This window comes from Camelus ferus, chromosome 33 (genome assembly GCF_009834535.1).
Source record: "Camelus ferus isolate YT-003-E chromosome 33, BCGSAC_Cfer_1.0, whole genome shotgun sequence".
In the NCBI taxonomy this organism is placed as follows: Eukaryota; Metazoa; Chordata; class Mammalia; order Artiodactyla; family Camelidae; genus Camelus; species Camelus ferus.
Window position 1 is genome coordinate 20,098,133 of NC_045728.1, and position 22,382 is coordinate 20,120,514.

General features: G+C 35.7%; 1 protein-coding gene across 5 annotated transcripts in view; it reads left to right on the plus strand.

Moving 5' to 3' along the window:
* The window catches only part of LOC102503986 (CWF19 like cell cycle control factor 2), a 179,232-nt gene extending 157,077 nt beyond the window's left edge, over window positions 1–22,155 (plus strand). For all 5 annotated transcript variants that reach the window (XM_032472555.1, XM_032472553.1, XM_032472554.1 and 2 more), the window contains 4 exons: window positions 3,968–4,123; window positions 5,680–5,760; window positions 19,069–19,170; window positions 21,474–22,155. In XM_032472555.1, the coding sequence (XP_032328446.1) occupies window positions 3,968–4,123; window positions 5,680–5,760; window positions 19,069–19,170; window positions 21,474–21,617 (483 nt within the window). In that variant the 3' untranslated portion in view covers window positions 21,618–22,155. The remainder of the gene's footprint in view (window positions 1–3,967; window positions 4,124–5,679; window positions 5,761–19,068; window positions 19,171–21,473) is intronic.
* Window positions 22,156–22,382: the final 227 nt, after the last annotated feature.

The following is a 22,382-nucleotide window of genomic DNA, read 5'->3' on the forward strand; positions in this document are numbered from 1 at the left end:
TCAGTTTGACAAATACGCTTGAAGTATGTTGTAGTCAGATAAACATCTCAGATCAGCAGTGTGGTGGTGGGGCCATTGACGCTCATCTGCAGTGGGCTTCTCTGCGGTGCCATTTCAGTGGGAAACTTCCAGTGCATAGCACCATTAGGTCTTCTTCTTAGGGCTAGTCAAAGTCTCCAGAAAAGACTCAGTCTCTTGCCTAGAGCATCTGCACCTGCTTTCCAGTGTTCTGCGAGCTGAGCTGGGGAAGAAGGCTGGGGTGACGGAATGTCAAACATTTAAGAACAAACACTAAGTAACATTTTTCTATGATGCCTCTGTTTTCAGACTGTATACTCTCAACTGTGTCTGGTTTTCCCAGCCCAGTAGCCTTGCTGTTTGCCTTCTCCAAAAAATAATCCAATAGTGTTTTCCTGGTGTGGAGGAGGGGATCTGGCATGTTAATTGTTCTTCCGAGAGACTTTCATCTGTGTCATCTGTTTTTCACCACACCTTCACCTCTTCGTCCATAACTCCTTGGTGCTGCCAATTTGTGAGCCTTTTGAGAATTCTGCAGTGCAGCATGGCTGTCTTTTTTACTATCCCTGCTAAGTCCCCTCCTCCCACACCACACAGGTGTGAACCAACTTTTTAGTGTTTAAGTCAAGTATTATGGGGTGATAATGATTTTCAGTGTATTTTCTCTCATTTTCTTTGTTCTAATAGCTTTGTGCTCTTTTGAAAATTACTTTAATGTCATTTTTGTAGGGGTCACTCCATGAACTGTATAGAGTTAAATGTGTATGTTCTCTACTATCACATCACATTTATGTTTGAATGACTTTAGACGTGTTCTATTTAGAAAATTTGAATAAATTATAATATTAATATTATATCATCAGCCCTAAATAGCTTTGATATTTTAATGAAAATATTTTAATTTTTATTTGAAATTTCTTTACTCATAATTTACCTGAGTTTTTGGTACTGTGATTTGATACAAATTAAGAATCATAACATTGTGTAGTACAATTTACTTAAATATATTGTTAGCAGTTTAGGTCCAGATGTGTTAACTAAATGAGGAATGGCAATTAGGTGAGTGATCATAGTTTAGAAATACAGAAAATAGTGATTACGTGAATGATGAAGTGTTTTCTACTAGGAATATGGGAATTTTATGCCACTCCTCCCATAATGTAAGCTCTCTGTATCTCTCTGAAGCTTAAAATAGTTTTAGTATCTTATGATAATGTGCTAGAATGCTTTCTTCATTGTTTAGTTTTCATATAACTTTTAAAGAATGAATATTATTTAACTACTGTAGTGTATTTGTTACATGAGCTTGGAGAAATCTTGCTTTAATGGAGTTGAACACCTCAAATTACACCATTAAACTCATGTCTTTAAATTAAATTCTTTTATATACACACAGGAGAAGAAGTACTTAAATGTATGTGTGTAACCTCCTTGAGACTAGAAGTATGATGTTTATATATTTTATAATACTGAACTATTCTTGTATCAGTACTGATTTATTCCTTTTAAGTTTTCATTTATAATCCATGACCTCTTAAGTCTGTCTTCTTTACTCTTATCCAGATAGACTCTGGAACAGTCATTAAACCAGGAAAGACTTATGAACAAATAGGAAGTAAAGAAGTTTGTGAGATAATCTTTAAAGCATCTAAATTTTTGTTGTTGCTGCTGCTTTTTATCTACTTTTTCATTAAAAAAAAGAAACTTTGGTTTTCAAGTATATAGTTCCATTCTAGTAATGATTCTCCTTTTTCTAGTATATAAAATTATCTTCTCACCACAGAACTAAGTGATAATGAAATAAATAACATTTAATTGAAAATAATCATAATAAACAAAAATTCACAAATGTACTAACAGTCAACAAAGTAAAAAAAATCTAAAAAACTATGTTATAAAACCAGAGTTCTGTATTTCCCCACTTGGTTTTGTTTTTTAATTATTGTATGCGTGTACCATGAGGCTTGTGAAGGTAAGTGTCTGGGACATACAATTGAGTAGAGGGAAAAGCAGGGTTAACTGTTGTCACTTTCTGGTGTATCTGAAGCAGCTCCAGTTATATCACTGATGTCAATGAATTACCCACCTTATCCTTCACTCCTGTTGCAAACAAAACCTAATTCACAGTATTTTGAGGCAGTGGAAGTTAATTTCTTGTATCATAGTCCAGTGTGGCAGATAGCCTCCAAGGAATGACTCAGGCATCCAGGCTTCTTCCATGGGAAGGTTCTCCTGTGGTCCTTCTCTGTCAGCCCCTTGGATGGAAGAAAATGAATGTGAGAAGGCACCCTGCCTCTTAATAACTGCTTCAATACACATGATGCCTATCATTTCCATATACATTCCATTACCCAGAGCTAAACGTGGCCTTGTTTAAGTGTCAGAGAGTCTGGGAAATGTAGTCTTCTTGTTACCCAGGAAGAGGAAGATGAAACAGGTTAGTGAGCACAGCTGTATTTGGGAAAGTGTTGTTACACGTAGGAATCAGATTAGGAGCGTGGCAAATATAAAATCCGAGTAATCAATTTTACCATATAGATATCTATACCAATATTTTATGTTTTTATCATAATTTAACTTTATTGTGTGCACGACCTCTGTTAATGTGATTTTAGAAAGTATAATGCCAAAGGCAGAGAATTTTTAAAATGGGAAGGAATCATGTATAATCATCTACATGATTTATCTAACAATCATCTATCATGAGATTATAGATGTTGGCCAAGATTTTGAGATTGACAGCAAATTGATTGTTGTAAAGAGACTATGCTGAACTTATCTACTGCTGAGGTTAGAAATGAACAGCGAATCCCCTGTCCATTGCTTGCTAGATATCTTTCTAGTTCACCTCAGATTATAATTATCTTATTTCTTTTTTTCCCTACTTGCTCTTATTTTATAAAATGAGTGGAAATTAGAATAGTAATGAATGATGAATAAAAAGTGATCAGTGGAGACCTGGTGGGAACCCAGAACTCCCATACCCTACCCAGCAGTAATTTGTAGCCTTTGCCCCTTTTGGTTGTCAACAGAGGTTTGTATGTAAAACCTGAACTTCTGTCTCCACATGGCAGTAATTAGACAGGGTCTCAACAACAACCTGGTTGAATCTCTAGGGAATTATGCTGAGTAAAAAGGCAAATGAACTTATATATAAAACAGAAACAGACTCACAGACATAGAAAACAAAATTATGGTTACCAGGGGGCTAAGAGGGTGGGAAAGGATAAACTGGGAGTTCTAGATTTGCAGATACTGACTGGCATATATATATAATAGATAAGCAGGTTCATACTGTATAGCACAGGGAACTACATTCAATATCTTGTAGTAGCGTACAGTGAAAAAGAATATGAAAACAAATATATGTATGTTCATGTATGACTGAAACACTGTGCTGTACACCAGAAATTGGCACAACATTGTAAACTGACTATACCTCAAAAAAAAAAAAGTTGGAAGAGAAAGATCAGCACGCATATGAAGGGAACCAGAAAATAAAATTACTGTAAGGATAAAAAAGCAATTGGAAGTGAATTCTGCTTGTCTGTTACTGAATTTAAGGATGCCTACATGCTCCGAGCACCTTTTTTTGGCTTATGGATGTTTTCCCTGTCAGTTCTATATATTTTACCACCTAAATTTTAATTTATCTCTTCCTTTTCTTATTTTAGTTTACTGGAACTGTTTCTAATCTATACACAATTGTGTATTATGTATACAATTATGCATACATAATTGCAGATAGTTTCAGTTTTTAAAAAATGTTGCTTAGCTATGTGAAACTCTGTAGTAGATTTAGAAAGTAAAAACTATAACATCACATTACAGAGTTCAGACATTGTTTACTGTTTGTTTTTTTTAAAGGAATTTATTGTACTTTTTATTGTTTTCATATTTTGCATCTCCTCTGACTGCTTCATTTACCTAGCCATTGTCTTTTCTTCAGATGTTCAGAAAATCATTGGTAAAGATGTTCGAAGATAAAGGATTGGACTGTATCTTTTTAGAAACAAATATGAGCATGAAGAAGCAGTATCATATGGTTTATGAATGCGTTCCTCTCCCAAAGGAAGTGGGTGATATGGCTCCCATCTATTTTAAGGTATTTATACATAGTCTTTACATATAGACTTATTTTTTTGTTATAGTATGGTTTTATGAATAGTTATCTTTATTCTGATACTTTTTTTCTCCCATATACTTATGTCAAATTTCATACAAACAAATGAAATAAAGCACAAAATATTCTGTTGTATAAATTTCTGTAGAAAAATATTTAGGATTTTGACTTTTAAAAAGGATGCTTTAGAATACAAACTTGTGGTTGCCCAGGGTGGGCAACTGGGAAGGGACAGACTGGGAGTTCAAAATTTGTAGATACTGACAGACATATGCAGAACAAACAAGATTATACTATATAGCACAGGGAAATACATACAAGATCTTGTGGTAGCTCACAGCAAAAAAAATGTGACAATGAATATATGTATGTTCATATATGATTGAAAAATTGTGCTCTACACTGGAATTTCACACAACATTGTAAAATGACTATAACTCAATAAAAAAAGTTAAAAAAATAAAATGGATGCTTAAAGTATGACTATACTATCAAATGGTAATTTATAATTTCTAGTTTAATTACTCATTTCTCAAATGAAAAATTAAAGTTTTACCTTGAAGTACTTTCCACTCAAAATTATAGTCATAATTCTAGAAAACTTATCATTAAAGTTCATCAACACCAAAGATAGTTACATGCAAACAGTACAAATTACAATTGCTGAAGCAAGTTATTGCTGCAAGTTTTAGTATTTAATACCTCATTGTGCTACTTGTAAAAAGAAACTAAAATCTAACCTTGACATATAGTTTTGGACATGTGATAAATGACTAGATTTTTAATCAACTAAGTAGCATTATAATATTCAAATAGCTTTAACCAAATAGCCTTTGTTTGATACTGACCTGAGTATAGTATAATTTATAGACTAATATAAATTTGTAAATGTAGAACCATATATGCAATAGTGGCAGTCTTAGGTGATTGTGCCTATGGGCACTGAGGTATAGGGCATAACATAGAGCAGCTGCTGTCACTCAGGCTGGGTGACAAGAATGTCATCTCTTGGCAGAATGGGATGTCACTTTTCTCTTCTACCCTAAACCTTTTATATGATCATTAAAGATGTATTTATTTGCTTTGGGTTTAGTTTTATATTGAATGTGCTACATTGTAGTGTCAACACAGGCAATCCATGTCTTTTAAATAGGGAACAGCAGTATACCAATGTTTTTAAATCGTGCTTATTTGAAAGTTAATTTCACCTTTAAAATTTGCTCCTTATGTTCACAAATTATATTTAATATTTAATTGCTTGGTCTAACTAAGGATTGTTTTGCCATGTAAAGGTGAGCTAAATTTAGTACAAGAGTTAAAAGTGAGTAAAATAGTATTATCTTGGTGAAAGATAGGACTTTTAAGAAATCAAGAAATTCTAATTTTAAATAACAGAGATTAAAACCTTAATTTATTCAAAGTAACCTAACATGTATATTATATCCTACAATTAATTCACTATATTACCTTATTTTAAAACTGTCTCTGTGTATTTACTTGTATATTACTTTTTTTATTAACAAATGGCTATTTTTTAGAAAGCCATAATGGAATCTGATGAAGAGTGGTCTATGAACAAGAAATTGATTGATCTCTCTTCAAAAGATATCAGAAAGTCTGTAAGTATTACTTGTTTTCAATATGAGAAATTACCCTAGTGTTTTAGGATCTTTGTAATTTCCACATCTTACTTGAGAAAGAGAACATTTGGCTGAGTGACCAAAGGTGAAGTAAGTGTAATTCTACAAATAAAGAAGAAACTGTTTTCGTTCTATCTGGTCTTGCAAATCTTTATTTGTTTAATCGCTTATTTGAGTGTTTATTCCTTATCCTCTGGCCCTCTGCCATCGTAGTGCCTATAATTGGCTATGACAGCCATAAGGCTCTGCCATGAAAGCTCCCCTCATGGGATTCTCAGCCTCTGTGGTACAAGTGAGAAGGGGGCCTTCCTTTTTACTGAAATTATAATGAGAGAAACATTTTTCTAGAGACTGTATTTTGAACTTGCATCTCTCTCTCTCTTTTCTTATACAGAGGTTCCCTGTTACGTTTCTTTAAAATAGTAGTTGAATTAGATTATGGATACATTGTTCTTTTAGAGACTTTCCTAACCATGCTTCATAGTTTAATCTTCATTTGCAGATCAACTTTTAGATGCAAGTTACACTTAAATAATTCTGTAATGACCTCCTTCTTTTCTAGAAATATAAGTTAAAAGGAATAGATATATAATAGAACTATGAATTCCTTTTTGTTTTTCTATTCAAAGAGTAATTTATTCCAGAAATGTTTATTGAGTGCCTAGTATCTACCAGGCACTATTCTAGGGGCTTTTAATGCATAGTGGAACAAAACGAAGACTTTACAGAGCTTACATTCTAGTGCAGGGGTTGGGAACCACAGTTTGTGTGCTAAATCTAGCCCGCTGCCTGTTTGTGTAAGGAAGCTTTATGGGAAGACAGCTACCCCCTTTTTTAATTTATTGTCTTTGGCTACTTTCATGCTACAAGGGCATAGTTGAGAGTTGCCCCTGAAATTGTATGATTTGCAAAGCCCAAAATATTTTATTTAAATTAAAACTTTTATTATAGGTTTTTAAAAGTTTTTAAAATTTTTTAAAAAATCTTTTTAATTTTGCCAACCCCTATTCTAGTAGATGTCACTATAATATTTTTCTCCCATTTCTTCTTCTGGAAAGCCAGACTCTTATGTGACTGATAGGAGTCCCTAGTATATTTATTACAGGGAAGACAAAAGATTCAAATTTCATTGCATTACTGGAGATAGTTTTAATTCAAAAGTACAGCCATTTTAAACATTTGAAAAGTTTTATACAGTTTTTGAAGGTTACTGTCCATTTATAGTTATCACAAAATATTGATATTGAGCTGTGTTCCCTGAGCCTGTCTTACACCCAGTAGTTTGTACCACCCACTCCCCAACCTCTGTATCACCCCCACCTCCCCGCTGTCAACCACTAGTTTGTTCTCTGTATCTGTGAGTCTGTTTCTTTTTTGTTATATTCACTAGTTTGTTTTATTTTTTAAATTCCACATATAAGTGATATCATATAGTATTTGTCTTTCTTTCTCAGACTTATTTCACTTAGCATAATGCCCTCCAAGTACATCCATTTTGGTGCAGATGGCAAAATTTCATTCATTTTTATGACTGAGTATATATCCCATTATGTAATATATATATATATATATATATATATATATATATCTCACATCTTTTTTATCCATTAATCTCTTGATGGACACTTAGATTATTTCCATAGTGTGGCAGTTGTAAATAATGCTGCTATGAACATTGAGGTGCATGTATCTTTTTGAATCAGTGTTTTTGTTTTTTTCAGATATATACCCAGGAGTGGAACTGGTGGGTAATATGGTAGTTCTATTTATAGTTTTCTGAGAAACCTCCATACTTTTTTCCACGGTGTAGTGCCAATTTACATTCCCACAGCAGTGTAGGAGGGTTCCCTTTTCTTCACACCGTCTCCAGCATTTACCATTTGTGGACTTTTTAATGATGGCCATCCTGACTGGTGTGAGGTGATACCTCATTGTAGTTTTGATTTGCATTTCTCTGATGACTAGGGATATTGAGCTTCTTTTCATGTGTCTATTGGCCATCTGCATTTCCTCTTTGGAAAAATGTGTTTAGTTCTTCTGTCTATTTTTCAATCAAGTTGTTTATTTTTTTGATGCTGATTTGCATGAGATGTTTATATATGTTGGGTTGTTGGATATTAACTCCTTACTGGTCGTATCATTTGCAAATATTTTCTCCCGTGTGGTAGGTTTTCTTTTCATGTTGCCAGTTGTTTCCTTTGCCATGCAGGAGCTTTTAGGTTTAACTAGGTCCCATTTGTTTACTTTTTGCCTTTATTTCTTTTACTTTAGGAAATAGATCCAAAAAAATATTGCTGTGTTTTATGTCAGAGTATTCTGCCTATGTTTTCCTCTAGGAGTTTTATAGTATCTGGTCTTGGATTTCAGTCTTTAATCCATTTTGAGTTTATTTTTGTATGTGGTGTTAGAGAATGTTCTAACCTTGCTCCTTTACGTGGAGCTGTCCAGTTTTCCCAGCACCTCTTATTGATGAGACTGTCTTTTCTTCATTGTATATTCTTACCTCTTTTGTCGTAGATTACTTGACCGTAGTGTGTGACTTTATTTTTTGGCTCTCTGTTCTGTTCTGTTGACCTATATGTCTGTTTTTGTGCCAGTACAATACCTTACTTTTTGATTACTGTAGCTTTGTACTGTAGTCTAAAGTCAGAAAGCATGATTCCTCCAGCTTTGTTCTTAAGATTGTTTTGGCTATCTGGGGTCTTTTAAAGGTACAATCTCCTAAGATTGAACCAGGAAGAAACAGAAAATTTGAATAGACCGATTACCAGTAATGAAATTAAATCACTAATTAAAAACTCTAAACAAAGAAAAGTCTCGGACCAGATGGCTTCACAGGGTGAATTATACCAAACGTTTAGAGAAGAGTTAACATCTATCCTTCTGAAACTATTTTAAAAAAATTGCAGAGGAAGGAATATCTCTGAACTCATTCTGTGAGGCCACCATCATCCTCATACCAAAACCAGACAAAGGTATCACACAAAAAAGAAAATTATAGGCCAATATCACTGATGAACAAAGATGCAAAAATTCTCATCAAAATACTAGCAATCTGAATCCAGCAATACATTAAAAGGATCATATACCACGAGTAAGGAAGATTCATCTCAGGGATGCAGGGATTTTTCAATATCCACAGATTCAATGTGATACACCAAATTAACAGATTGAAGAATAAAAACCATATGATCATCTGAATAGATGCAGAAAAAGCTTTTGATAAAATTCAGTATCCATTTATGATTAAAAAAAAAAATTCCAGAAAGCAGGTGTTGAGGGAACATACTTTAACATAATAAGGGCCATATAAAATAAACCCACAGCTAACATCATACTCAATGTGAAAAGCTGAAAGTGTTTTCTCTAAGATCAGAAAAAGACAAGGATGTCCACTCTTGCCACTTTTCTTCAGCATGGTTTTAGAAATTCTAGCCACAGTAATCAGAGAAGAAAAAGAAATAATAAGAATTAAAATTGGAAAGGAAGAAGTAAAACTGTCACTATTAACAGATGATGTGATATTATACATAGAAAACCCTAAAGGCAGTATCAGAAAACTACTAGAGCTGGTCCATGAGTTTGGTAAAGTTGCACGATGCAAAATTAATACTCAGAAATCTGTTGCCTTTCTATACACTAACAACAAAGTATCAGAAAGCGAGATTAAGGGATCCCATTTACCATCACATTGAAAAGAATAAAATAGTTCAGAATAAATCTTCTTAAGGAGGCAAAAGACCTGTACACTGAAAACTAAGACACTGATGAAAGAAACTGAAGATGACACAAACAGATGGAAAGATACACTGTGTTCTTGGATTGGAAGAATCAATATTGTTAAAGTGACCATACTGCCCAGGGCAATTTACAGATTCAGTTTAATCTTTATCAAAATACCAATGGCATTCTTCATGGAACTAGACGTATAATATTAAAATTGTATAGAAACATTGTCTATAGTCTTTTACTCTTCCCTTGCTGGTAATTTGGGCCAGACTATATATTAAAAACCAAAACACCCCTCCCCCCCCGAAATGTTCATGTAATGTACATCCATCTTTTGTGCTTGAGTTTTTTACTTTTCATACCATAATTTCCAGTGCCATTGAATGTTCTTTTAGAATATGGTTTTAATGGTAGTTGAAGATATTTCAGGATTTCAGGAGAATGGCTGGAATCCAGATGATGAGGTAGCGTGATGCTGAGCCCACGTCCCTCACAAATGCATCAAGATGACAACTCAGGTAAAGCAGCTTTCACTGAGAGTGACCTGAAGACTAGCAAGATGGCTCTTCTGCAACCCTGGCTGTAAAGAAAGAACCACACAGAGTCTGGTAGGGGAGGAGAAGCCATCTAGTTGGGACCCACACCACTAGGGTGACCTGGAGGAGGAGGGAGATATCACATGTTGGGGGATCTGCCCTGTGGAGTGCAGGGTTCAATCCACCTATTCGGTATCCCCAGGCCAGTGGTCCAACATAGGGAAGGTGAGCACTGTCTGGGCTAGAAAACCAGCGAGGCTTACCTGAATGCTATAAGAAACTGAGACCCTGCTCTTGAAGAGCTACAAGGGTGGAAGCAGCAGATTGAAAACTGCATGGTGCTTTGGCCAACTTGCCACAACCACCCCAGTGTGCCACCCAATCTGCACCAGGCTCCAACTCTAGCCCCTCCTGCTCTGCTATTGCACCCTGCTGAGGTGGAGGCTTCATTTGCCAAAGAGAGTGCACACACTTGGAGGGAACAGAGCTTGCTTAGGCCCCTGCTCTTCCTCTGACTAAGATAGTGGCAACATACTTGGGAGGGAGAGAAACCAGCTCCAGGGTGGAGACTGCCATTTCATGCGCACATGTCCATATGCACACTTGGGAAAGATTGGAACCAGCCGAGTAATCTGGCCAACCCCTCTGGCCCTGACCTAGCCTCTAATCAAGGTGCACACACCAAGGAAAAAGTGGAGCCAGCTTCAAAACGCAGCCCAAGCCCTCAGGTCCTGGCCGTGCCCCAGCCAAGGTGGAACTGCCATTACACCTGAGAGAAATGCAGGTCCTTCAGGGCTCCTGCTCCAGCCCCCTGGGCCTGGATCCTGCCCCCAGGAGGGTGGTGACTGCCACTGAGCGTGGGAGAAGCCCAAGCTCGAACCTGGCTCTGGCTCTGCCTCCCACCAAGGCAGTGGCTATCAGGACGCTGGACTCACTTCAGATCCAGCTCTCCCACCAAAGCCACTGGGCGCACACTAACTGCATTTGGATGCTCCCACACAAGTACACACCTTCAAGACCAGGACAGGCAGCTTTTTCACATACTTTCATACAGGTAGAAGAATATGTTTCAATTGAGAAAACAAGAAAACCTCTGAATAAAACCATATTGAAACAGATAAATAATTTACCTGATACAGTTCAGAGCAATAGTAATAATGCTAACTGAACTTGGGGAAGAAATAGATAAACACAGTGGGAATTTTAATAAAGAACCAGAAAATATTAAAAAGGACCATTCAGAGCTGAAGAATATAACTGAAATGAAAAATACACTAGAGTTAATTAATAGCAGATTAGGTAATATAGAGGAACACATAAGCGATCTGGAAGGTGGAATAGTGAAAATCACCCAATGAGAACAGGAAAAGTAAAAATGAAAAAAAGATGTCTAGTTTAAGGGACCTCTGGGACAACATCAAGCATACTAACATTTGCATTATAGAAATCACAGAAGGAGAAGAGACAGACAGAGGTAGAAAATGCATTTGATGAAATTTTGGCTCAAAACTTCTCAAACCTGAAGAAGGAAACAGATACCCAGGTATAGGAAGTACAGAGAGTCCCAAACAAGATGAACCCAAAGAGAGGCACACCAAGACATGTAATAACTAAAATGGGAAAATATAAAGAATTTTGAAGGCAACAAGAGATGAACAGTTACATACAAGGGAACTCCCATCAGGCCATTGGTTGGTTTTTCAGCAGACACTTTGCAAGCCAAAGGCTGTGGCACAATGTATTTTAAAGTGCTGAAAGGAAAAAACTTAACAACCTAAGATACTGTACTCAGCAAGGTTGTCATTCAGAATTAAAGGAGAGATAAAGAGCTTCTCAGATAAAAATAAAGAGTTCATCAATACTGAACTGACCTCATAAAAAATGTTAAAGGGCCTTCAAGTAGAAAAGACTACAACAAGAAATAAAATACAGGAAGGGAAAAACCCCACTGTTAAAGGCAGTTATATAGTAAGGGGGATCAACCACTTTAAATAAACTAGTAGAAAGGTTAAAAGACAAAAATTGTAAAATCAAATATAACTGCGATAAACAGTTAAGGGATAGGCATAGATGTAAAATGTGACATCAAAAATAGAAGATGTGGAGGGGGAGTAAGAAATATAGATCTTTCACAATGTCTCTGAACTTAAATGACTGTCAGTTTAAAACAAGTAGATAGAGATATATCAATATATATGAACTCCATGATAACCACAGATCAAAAACCTGCAATAAATACAGAAAAGCTAGAGAGAAAGGAACACAAATGCAATACTAAAAAAAAAATAAAATAAAATAAAATAATCAAACCACAAGGGAAGAGACTAAAAGAAGAAGAAAGGAATAGAGAAAAACTAAAAAAAATTTAACAAGATGGCAATAAGTACACATCTATCAGTATTTGCTTTAAACGTCAATGCATTAAATGCTCCAATCAAGAGACATAGGGTGGTTCATTAGATTTAAATGATTCATCTATATGCTGCCTATAAAAGACGCATTTCAGAGCTAAAGATGCAGGCTCAAAGTGAGGGAATGGAAAAAAGATATTTCATGCAAATTGAAAGGACAAGAAAGCTGAGGTAGGAATACTCATATCCAACAAAGTAAACTTTAAAACAAGGTCTATAATAAAAGACAAAGAAGAGCATTATGTAATGATAGAGTGATCAATACAAGAAGAGAATATAACATTTGTAAACATGCATATATGTAAACATATGCATATAACATATAAGTGTAGGACTGTCTAAATATATAAAGCAAGTATTAACAGATGTAAGGGAGAAATTGACAATAATACAATAACAGTGGGGGCTAAACACCCCACTTATATCAGTGGGCATATCATCTAAGTAGAAATTCATTAAAGAAACAATGGCCTTAAAGACACATTAGACCAGTTGGACTTAATAGATCTACAGGCTTTCCATCCAAAAGCAACAAAATATACATTCTTTTCAAGTGCAGCTGAATCCAGGATAGAGCACATGCTAGGCCACATAACAAGTCTCATCAAATTTAAGAAGATAGAAATATCAAGTGGCTTTTGCAACCATAGTGGTATGAAACTGGAAATTAATTACTGGAAGAAAAATAGAAAAAACAAACAAACACACTGAAACTAAACAGCATGCTACTAAAAATTCAGTGGGTCAGCCAAAACAGACAGACAGACAAAAAAAAAAAAAAAAGGAAATCAGAAAATACCTTGAGACAAATGCAATATCTCTGATGAATATAGACACAAAAATTCTCAACAAAATATTAGCAAAGTGAATTAGACAATGCATAAAAAGGATCATATACAATGATCAAGGAGGATTTATTCCAGGGATGCAGGGATGGTCCAATATTTGCAAGTAAATCAATGTGATACACCGCATTAACAAAATGAAATATAAAAACCATAAGATCATCTCAGTAGATGCAGAAAAAGCAGCTGACAAATTTCAACACCCATTCATGGTAAAAACTCTCAACAAAGTTGATATAGTGGGGACATACCTCAACATAATAAAAGTCCTTTGTGATAAACCTACAGCTAACATCATACTCAATGGTGAAAAACTGAAAACTTTCCTCTCAGATCGGGAGAAGACAAGGATGCCCACTTTCGCCATTTCTATTTAACATAGTATTGGGATTCCTAGCCACGGCAATCAGAGAAGAAAAAGAAAGGAATCCAAATGGGAAGGGAAGAAGTGAGAACTGTTAGTATTTGAATATAACATGGTACTATGTATAGAAAACCTTAAAGTCTCCACCAAAACAAAACAAAAAAAAACTATTAGAACTAAGAAATGAATTCACTGCAGTTGCAGGAGACAAGATTAATAAAAACAAATCTGTCACTGTTCTATACACTAATAATGAACTATCAGAAAGAGAAAGGAAGAAAACAATCCTGTTTACAATTGCATCGAAAAGAATAAAATAGCTAGATGTAAACTTAACCAAGGATGTGAAAGACCTATCTGCTCTGAAGAGTATAAGATACTGATGAAGGAAACTGAACATGATACAAAGAAATGGAAAGATATCCCATGTTCATGGATTGGAAGAATTAATATTGTTAAAATATACTACTCAAAGCAATCTGCAGATTTAATGTAATACATATGAAAATACACACGATACTTTTCACAGAGCTAGTACACATATTCCTAAAATTTGTATGGAGCCACAAAAGACCTCGAATCACCAAAGCAATCTTGAAAAAACAGAACAATGCTGGAGATATCATACTTCATGACTTCAGACAACAGTACAAAGCTCCAGTAATCAAAACACTGGCATGAAAACAGACACTTAGCTCAATGAGAGCCCAGAAATAAACTTATGCACCTGTGGTCAATATATGACAAAGGAGGAAAGAATATACAGAGGAAAAAAGGCAGTCTGTTCAATAAGTAGTGTTAGGAAAACTGGACAGCTACATGTAGAATCATGAATTCAGAACATTTTCTCATGCCATATAAAAAATAAACTCAGAATGGATTAAAGACCTAAATGTAAGACTGCAAACTCTTAAAAGAAAACATAGGCATTACACTCTTTGACATAGGTCTTAGCAATATTTTTTAGATCTGTCTCCTCAGGCAAGGGAAACAAAAGCAAAAATAATCAAATGGGACCTAATCTTACTTAAAAGATTTTGCACAGTGAAGGAAACCATTAACAAAATGAAAAGGCAACCTACTGAATAGGAGACGATACTTGCAAATTATGTCTGATAAGAGGTTAATATTCAGAATATATAAAAATCTCATACAACTCAATGTCAAAGAAACAACCCAGTTAGAAAGTAGGCAGAAGACATGAGTAGGCATTATTTCAAAAAGACATTCAGATGGTCAACAGACACATGAAAAGATACTCAGTATCGCTAATCATCTGGGAAATGTAAATGCAGACCACAGTGACATATCACCTCACACCTGTCAGAATGGCTGTCATCAAAAAGACAACAAATAATAAGTGATGGCAAGGATGTGGAAAAATGAGAACTCTAGAGCACCACTGATGGAAATATTAACTGGTACTGCCACTGTGGAAAACATGGAGATTCCTCAAAACATTAAAAATAGAACTACTCTATGATCCAGCAATTTTACTCCTGGATATATATCTGAAGATAACCAAAACACGAATTTGAAAAGATACGTGCATGCCAGCATTCATAGCAGCAACATTTACGATAGCCAAGATATGTAAGCAACTTAAGTGTCCATCAGTAGATAAATGGATAAAGAAGTTATGGTGTGTGTATAAATATGTATATAATATGTATAATATGCATATATAATAAAGAATATTACTCAGACACAAAAAATGAAATTTTGTGATTTGCAACAATGTGGATGCACCTAGAGGGTATTATAGTTAGTGAAATATGTCAGACAGAGAAAGGCAAATATGGTATCTTTTCACTTATATGTGGAATCTCAAAACTAAAGCAAATGAATAAAACAGAAACTGACTCACAGATGTAGAGAACAAGCTAGTGGTTACCAATGAGTAGAGGGGCTGGGGAAGAGGTAAGACAGGGGAAGGGGATTAAGAGGTACAAGTTACAAAGTGTGAAATAAATTAGGTACAGAAATGGAGTGACAGCATAGGGCATGTAACCAGCATTTTATGATAGCTTCAAATGGAGAATAATCTATAAAAATATTGAATTGCTATGTTGTATACCTAAAATATGTTTTAAGTCAACTATACTTCATTTTGAAAAAAGGAAATGCTAATATTTCAAAGTTCAAATTATAAAAAATCGTATTATCCTCCACTTGCTCCACTGTATATGCAGCAATGTTACTGGTGAGCCATCTAGTACCTCATGTAAGTTTTTTTTTTTAAACCTGGATACGTACGTGAAATAAGTACCTAGAGGGTTTTAATATTTAACTTAACCAATACACAAAGTAAGAAACAGATACAGATTCTTATTGGAGTGGTAGTTGGATATTCAGCTTTGAAGTGTGTTCTGAATCACCATGTAACATTCTGCCTGAGATTATTTGAACAGAGTCACAGCAGACGGGCAATACAAATGACCTGTTAGCTTTAGGATGTAATAAATGTGTGCATGGAATTGTGAAGGGAATTTGAGTATAAGAGTAATTTCAAAGCAGGTCACTTTTTAGGTTAGCAAGCTTGCCAGTGTCTTTTTAAAATGATAAGCATGTTTCTGAGCATGAAGTGAACAATCTTGATTTATTTTAACATTATTTTTGTTCTGAAGAAACCTTATTATACTTCTTTTAAAAACTCTATGTCCTTGCTAGTTCCATGAAGTATTTCACATGTGTCTTGGGGGTGTGGTGAATTTTTTTTCCCACAGTAGATTCTTGGCTATTGGTAGAGATTCACATATTTGTAATTCATTCAAATTCTCTGTTGATTTATGTTTTTATTTGTGTAAGTAAGCTTCTCTTTTTATGTCGATTGTTTACTTTCTCTGGGTCTTTTGATTTCTTTGCAGTGTAATGTGAAGTTTATAGAAATACACAAGGGAAACAGATCCTGAATGTTCATTGCCAGCGAAATTGCATGATACTAAATAACTTGTCAAGAAAGCGGAAGCAGTCTCTTTTCATGAGGAGATGTTATTGAGAGTTCACATGAATTCTTCCTGAACTTTTAAATGTGGTTTTTAGGTTTAATTTTGTGGTAACTAGAGCAGTTGAAAAACATCTAAGACATTTAGGATCTGACTTTTAAAACTAAGGGAAGTCCACCTCAGACTTTGGGTTTACCCAGAGATCCTCAAATATGAGGACAAGATTAAAGATTAAAATCTGGAATATTAAAGAGGGAAATTCAAATACTACTGTTTTCCTATAATTAATAACTTTTTTTTTGCTGTAATTCTGACAGTACCCTTCACGAGTGACACTAAAGTTCCAACCTCTATGCCTCTGGCTGCTCAGGGCAGGAAAAGGGAGGAGCTGAGTGTAGTAGCCTTTGCAATGCCTGCTAACAGCTCTCCTCCGGCAGTGAGAGAGCAGAGCTGCTTGTGGTGACAGCTGTTCTTTGTGAGAAGGCCATAGTGTGCTCATTATGCCATCCTGGCACTTGGACCATAGGTTTCTGAGCCTTGGGATACATATGCAAATTACCGCAAACTCAGTGGTTTAAAACAACACACTTCTTACATCGTAGTTTTGGAAGCCACAAGTACAAAGTAGGTTTCACTGGACTAAAATCGAGGCTTTAGCAGGCGTGCTTTTTTTTGGAGGCTCTCGGGGAGAATCCATTCCCTTGCCTTTTTCCGCTTCTAGAAGCCACCTGCATTCCATGGCTTGTGAGCCTTTCCTTCCTGTGCAGAGCCAGCCAGCCTAGGATCTTTCAGTCTTTGCCTCTGACCTTCCTGTCATATCCTGGATAACCCAGGGTAATCTCCCTGTTTCAAGGTCCCTAATTTAATTGCATCTGCAAAGTCCTTTTTGCCATAAAGTGTAACATATTCATGGCAAATAGGGGATTAGAGCATAGACATATTTAGGAAGCCATTTTTCTACCAAACGCAGTGTGACACAAACAAAAAGCGTGGGCACAGTCATCGTAAATTGCTTCCTGAAGTCATCCCTGCCTTGAGCACTGCTCTTTACTTTATGTTGGTCTGCAGCATCATTTAGCCATTCACATTCATGTTGATCTACTTCAGATAGCAAAAATATTTTAATGGGAGCCTTCCATTCTTTTTTTTTTTTTTTTTTGACTACCAGATTTGCATGAAGTGCTATTAATGGGAGACAGAAATGAAAATGAAAGGAATATTTGAATAATATTCTCTGTGCCAAGCATTGGGCTATGTGCTTTATTTGCATTTTTCTGTTTGATCCTAATAGCAAACTTCTGAGCTCTTCCTATTTCTCTTGAGACTTAGACATGTTAAATAACTTGCCTGAGGTTCCATAGTTACAAGAATCAGAGCTGCAGTTAGAGCCTTGTCTGTCTCTTAATTTTTTCCTAAGTGCCTAGGTCACACAAAAGCAAAGCCGCAAAGTGGTAACCCATTTCTCTGCATTTTATGTTACGTACTATTTCACAAACTGATTTTTTTTTTAACTTAACGCTTTTCCTTAACATGAACAATTCTTTATAAGCCCCAATTTTAATTGCTTTATACTATTTCAAGATGACTACTCTTATTATACCATATTATATCTTTCCAAGTCATGCCTTCTTGAGGACACAATGCAAAATACATATAATTAGTAGAAGTATTCAATTCTCTGCCAAAAATTAGTAAAAGTTGACTGTATGAAGGGACTGGAGGGAAAAGATATTACTTAAATTGGTCAGTTTGAATAATTTCCAGTGACAGAATTGTGGTTTGGAGGAAAAACTTGCAAGGATACAAGATCTACTTAATTTATTATAAAGCTAGAAAATACGGTCTTTTCCAATTAAGATACTTCATGCACACTCGTGTGTGTGTGTGTAGAAAGAGGAAGGGATAAAAGGAAGGGAAAGATAATAGCTAATCCTGGAGATATTTTGAAATGAGGTTGGTAAACTAAATATCGCTACACCCATCTCACCAATTAATAAAAAACTATGATTGTTCATGTTTAATTTATCTTTGATAAATAAATAACAGTAAAGTCCTAGGGATATTATAAACAGCTCTAAGTATATGACTTGGCCCCACTTCCTATTCTGCGTTGTGAGAAAAATATAGGAAAGCATGTGCTTAATCTTTATTTGCAGAGTCTAAGGGAAATTATTCTGTTGCTGTGTAAAAAAGCAAGTGCCTTTGCTTTCCTGTTTTCCCCAAAGACATGAAAATAACTGCTTTTGATTATAATTGCTGGATATTACGAAGCACTATCTGGCTGAAAGGCTACCAAAGGAAATATTTTACTCAGAAAGTTAAGTTAGTGCTTGAGTATCTTCAGAATTGGAAATTCATTGTGTACATTTGTCTTGAGGGATGCTTAATTAGGAAGAAGGATTACGCAAAACTTTCTGATTTCATGCTGTATTCATGTGTGATCTCTCATTTATTTAGGTACCCAGAGGCTTACCTTACTTCTCTGTGAATTTTGGCCTCCAAGGAGGGTTTGCCCACGTCATTGAAGATCAACACAAATTCCCTCATTACTTTGGAAAGGTATGCTCACAATTTAATAAAATTCCAGACTTTAGCAATTTTGTAACACTTTTCTTTTGAAGGGAAGCCACAGCTCTGGGCACAATGTACTCTGAAGTTGGTGGCTACTGTTCCACTCAGTATTCAGAGGGAGTACTTGGAAATTATTAATAAATTATATCCCAGAGTTTCTGTAACAGTCAGGAATATCACTTTGGAACCAAACATTTGTTGCCAGTGTCAACACTCCGTGTAGTGTTTTCCTGTGGAGTCAGCCAGGCTTCTGCTGAGAATGATGATAACTGATGAGCCGGGTGCTGTTCTGAGAACTCATTTAATGCTCACCGTGACTCTATTAAGCAAATATTTTTATACTTTTATTTAACAGGTGATGAAACTGAGCTATAGAGAGGCTATCTAACTTCCCCAGGGTCATGTGCATTATAACAAGTGACAGAACCAAGGGCTGTGTAATACGTAGCTCATGCCTAAGCTAGAGAGCAGATGCCCTCACCCCTAACTCACTTACACCACAGAGCCCCAGAAGAATTGATCCCTCGTCTCACACAGATGGTTTCTGGGCAGATATTAGAGTACAGATCTTGCAGTCGGTGCTGGATTCTTTCCGTCACTAAGGGTAGCCCTTAACCTTAAGGTCTACTGAACACCTGGGGAGTATGTAAGTATCGGGGACTAGAATGAAGTTAACGTGGCCACTGAAGGGGTCAAAAATGTCTGGGCAATAACAGCTCTAGAAGTGGCCTTTCGGTCTGGCCCAGCTCAGGCCTCTCTGCTCGTATCATCCTCTGAATTAGAGGAGCTTAGATGAGCTCTGCCCAGGGTTCCCTGTTCTCCCCACCCGCTTTCATCTCCTGTGTAAGATCATTTTCTACAATGAATAGGTTTGGATTCAAACATTTTTATGCTGTTATCCTTAAAGGGTTAACCGGAGGCCCCAAATCACATTTTCTATGAACTGTTGGGATACATTACTTGTCTGATTATTTTTCAGAATATCTTTTCCCAGAGTTTACTAGAAAGAAATTAGTTTTCATTGCTCTTAAAAATTCTGTCCTTATTAAACAGAGCTTTATAACTCAAGGTTTTATGGCTATATTTTTTTAAAAAGCTTGATTCTAGTGAAAATGAAGTAAAATATTCATTTTTTTATTTGCATAAATTTAATTAGGAGATTTCTTTTCCTTCCTTCCTCCCTTCCTTCCTTCCTTCCTTTAATTGTAAGTATAGTCAGTTACAATGTGTCGGTTTCTGGTATGCAGGATAATGTCCTAGTCATGCATCTATATACAGATATTTGTTTTCATATTCTTTTTCACATTAAATGCTATGACTTTCTGAAGACAGAGCAATGTGTGTTAGTTATCTTTCTATCCCCTGCTGTATTTGGTCCGTGCTTGGACACACGAGGTCCCCTTAGTATGTTTATTAAGATGAAGAACCTATGTGTGAGAGAGGTTACACCCCAGGTCTCACCACACAGTCGTGTGACCTAGACTGAATATGCAGAGTTCAGCCCTCAGCCCAGGGTTTTCTTGTGTTACCATTACTTCTCTTCTGTGAAGCATCACAAGTTTCCCCATATCTTTCCATACGCAGATATTCATGAGCACATATTTGATTAGTTTCTGTAGCTGATAGCAAAGGAAGGGGATTATGAAGGAAATGATCTAGAATAATAATAATCAGACAATTAAAAATCCATTCCTTTCAGGGCTTGGGAATGTGACTTTTTAAATGAAGGTGATTTATAATTTTCAATACTTGGTTTACTTAGATTAGTATTTAAATATGATTTTATTTCCTGAAAAAAGATCTCCAGCTAATAGTAGGAGAAACTGTCTTATGAATATACTGGGTAGTAGAGAGAACATTAGCCTGAGATTGAACTGCAGTTGAACAACCAAGTTAATAATTGCTACTTTGTTGATCAACTGCTTCTTCAAACTTTTACCAGAGCAGCTGATAAGGACCAAAGGAATTAAATTTCATTTTCTCTTCCTCCTCTTTGCTGCTGTCTGATAGATGTGCTAACAAGAAACAGAGAAGGACAAATTACTTGACAGGAGACACAGCTAGGACTCCTGGAATCACAGGGTTTGCATAGTTAGAACTAAGTGAAAACAATGTTTTTTTTTAACTTGAGACTAATATTTATGTAAAATTTGAACATCCTCACGGAGAACTACTTAATGTTATAATTGGTAACAGAATGAACAGAAGAGTGGCATTACTGTTTTCAGTGTTTGTGTATGCAAACTTTTATTTATAAAAGAAAAACTTTTATTTTTCTCATTCTTTAAAAGGAAATCATTGGTGGGATGCTGGATATAGAACCAAGACTCTGGAGGAAGGGGATCCAAGAAAGCTTTGAGGATCAGAGGAAGAAAGCACTGCAGTTTGCTCAGTGGTGGAAACCATTTGACTTCACCAGAAGTAAAAACTGTTGAGTCATACCCTTCATTTTTTAATTTCCATTTCGGGTTTCTTTCAGTTCTATTTCCATTGCATCCAGCTAAACAGCTGACCCTCAGGTTGCAGGCAAAGAGAGTCATGATCTGGGTTTCTGACAACTGTGTATCATTGCACTGTGTCAGTTTCCTGCCCTACCTGCTCCGGTGGACTTCACCGTAGCAACCGTGGAGCAAGGCCAGAGACGCTGAATGAGCCGTTCGCGTCCTGTTCTGCCCCTGTGTCTTGGTGTTCTGAACGATACAGACTTTCCTTTAAGGATTGTCCAAGAAGTAGAGCAAATCCTTGCTTTATAGGGAAGTGGATCTCCTTCAAGGTTGTAAAGTCTGTTGACTGGTTTCTTTTGCATTTTTTAAAGTAAGAGTTGGCATATTCAGTAATAATTAACATTTCTTTTCATAGCATTTTATAGAAGCTCTTAACTTTCTACCAATAGCATATGTAATACTGCTATTCTTTTTATTAAAGGAAAAAAGATTGTCCCCAAAGTAATAAAGAATTAAATGAAGCATAACATATTCATGATTTGTTTTTATTTCTGGACTTTTAAATAATGTCTTTGAATTTTGGTGATTTTAAAAGTAGTTATCCCAAAAAATACAGTATACAGGTGTTTGGGGTTTGCGTGCAAGTTAAAAAATGTAGCCAAATCATCATTTTGGGAGGTATTGCTTCTTACAAAGTACTAAATAATGTGAGTGCCCTTAGTGTCAGGAGCGCATTCTGTTGTCCCACTTTACCTA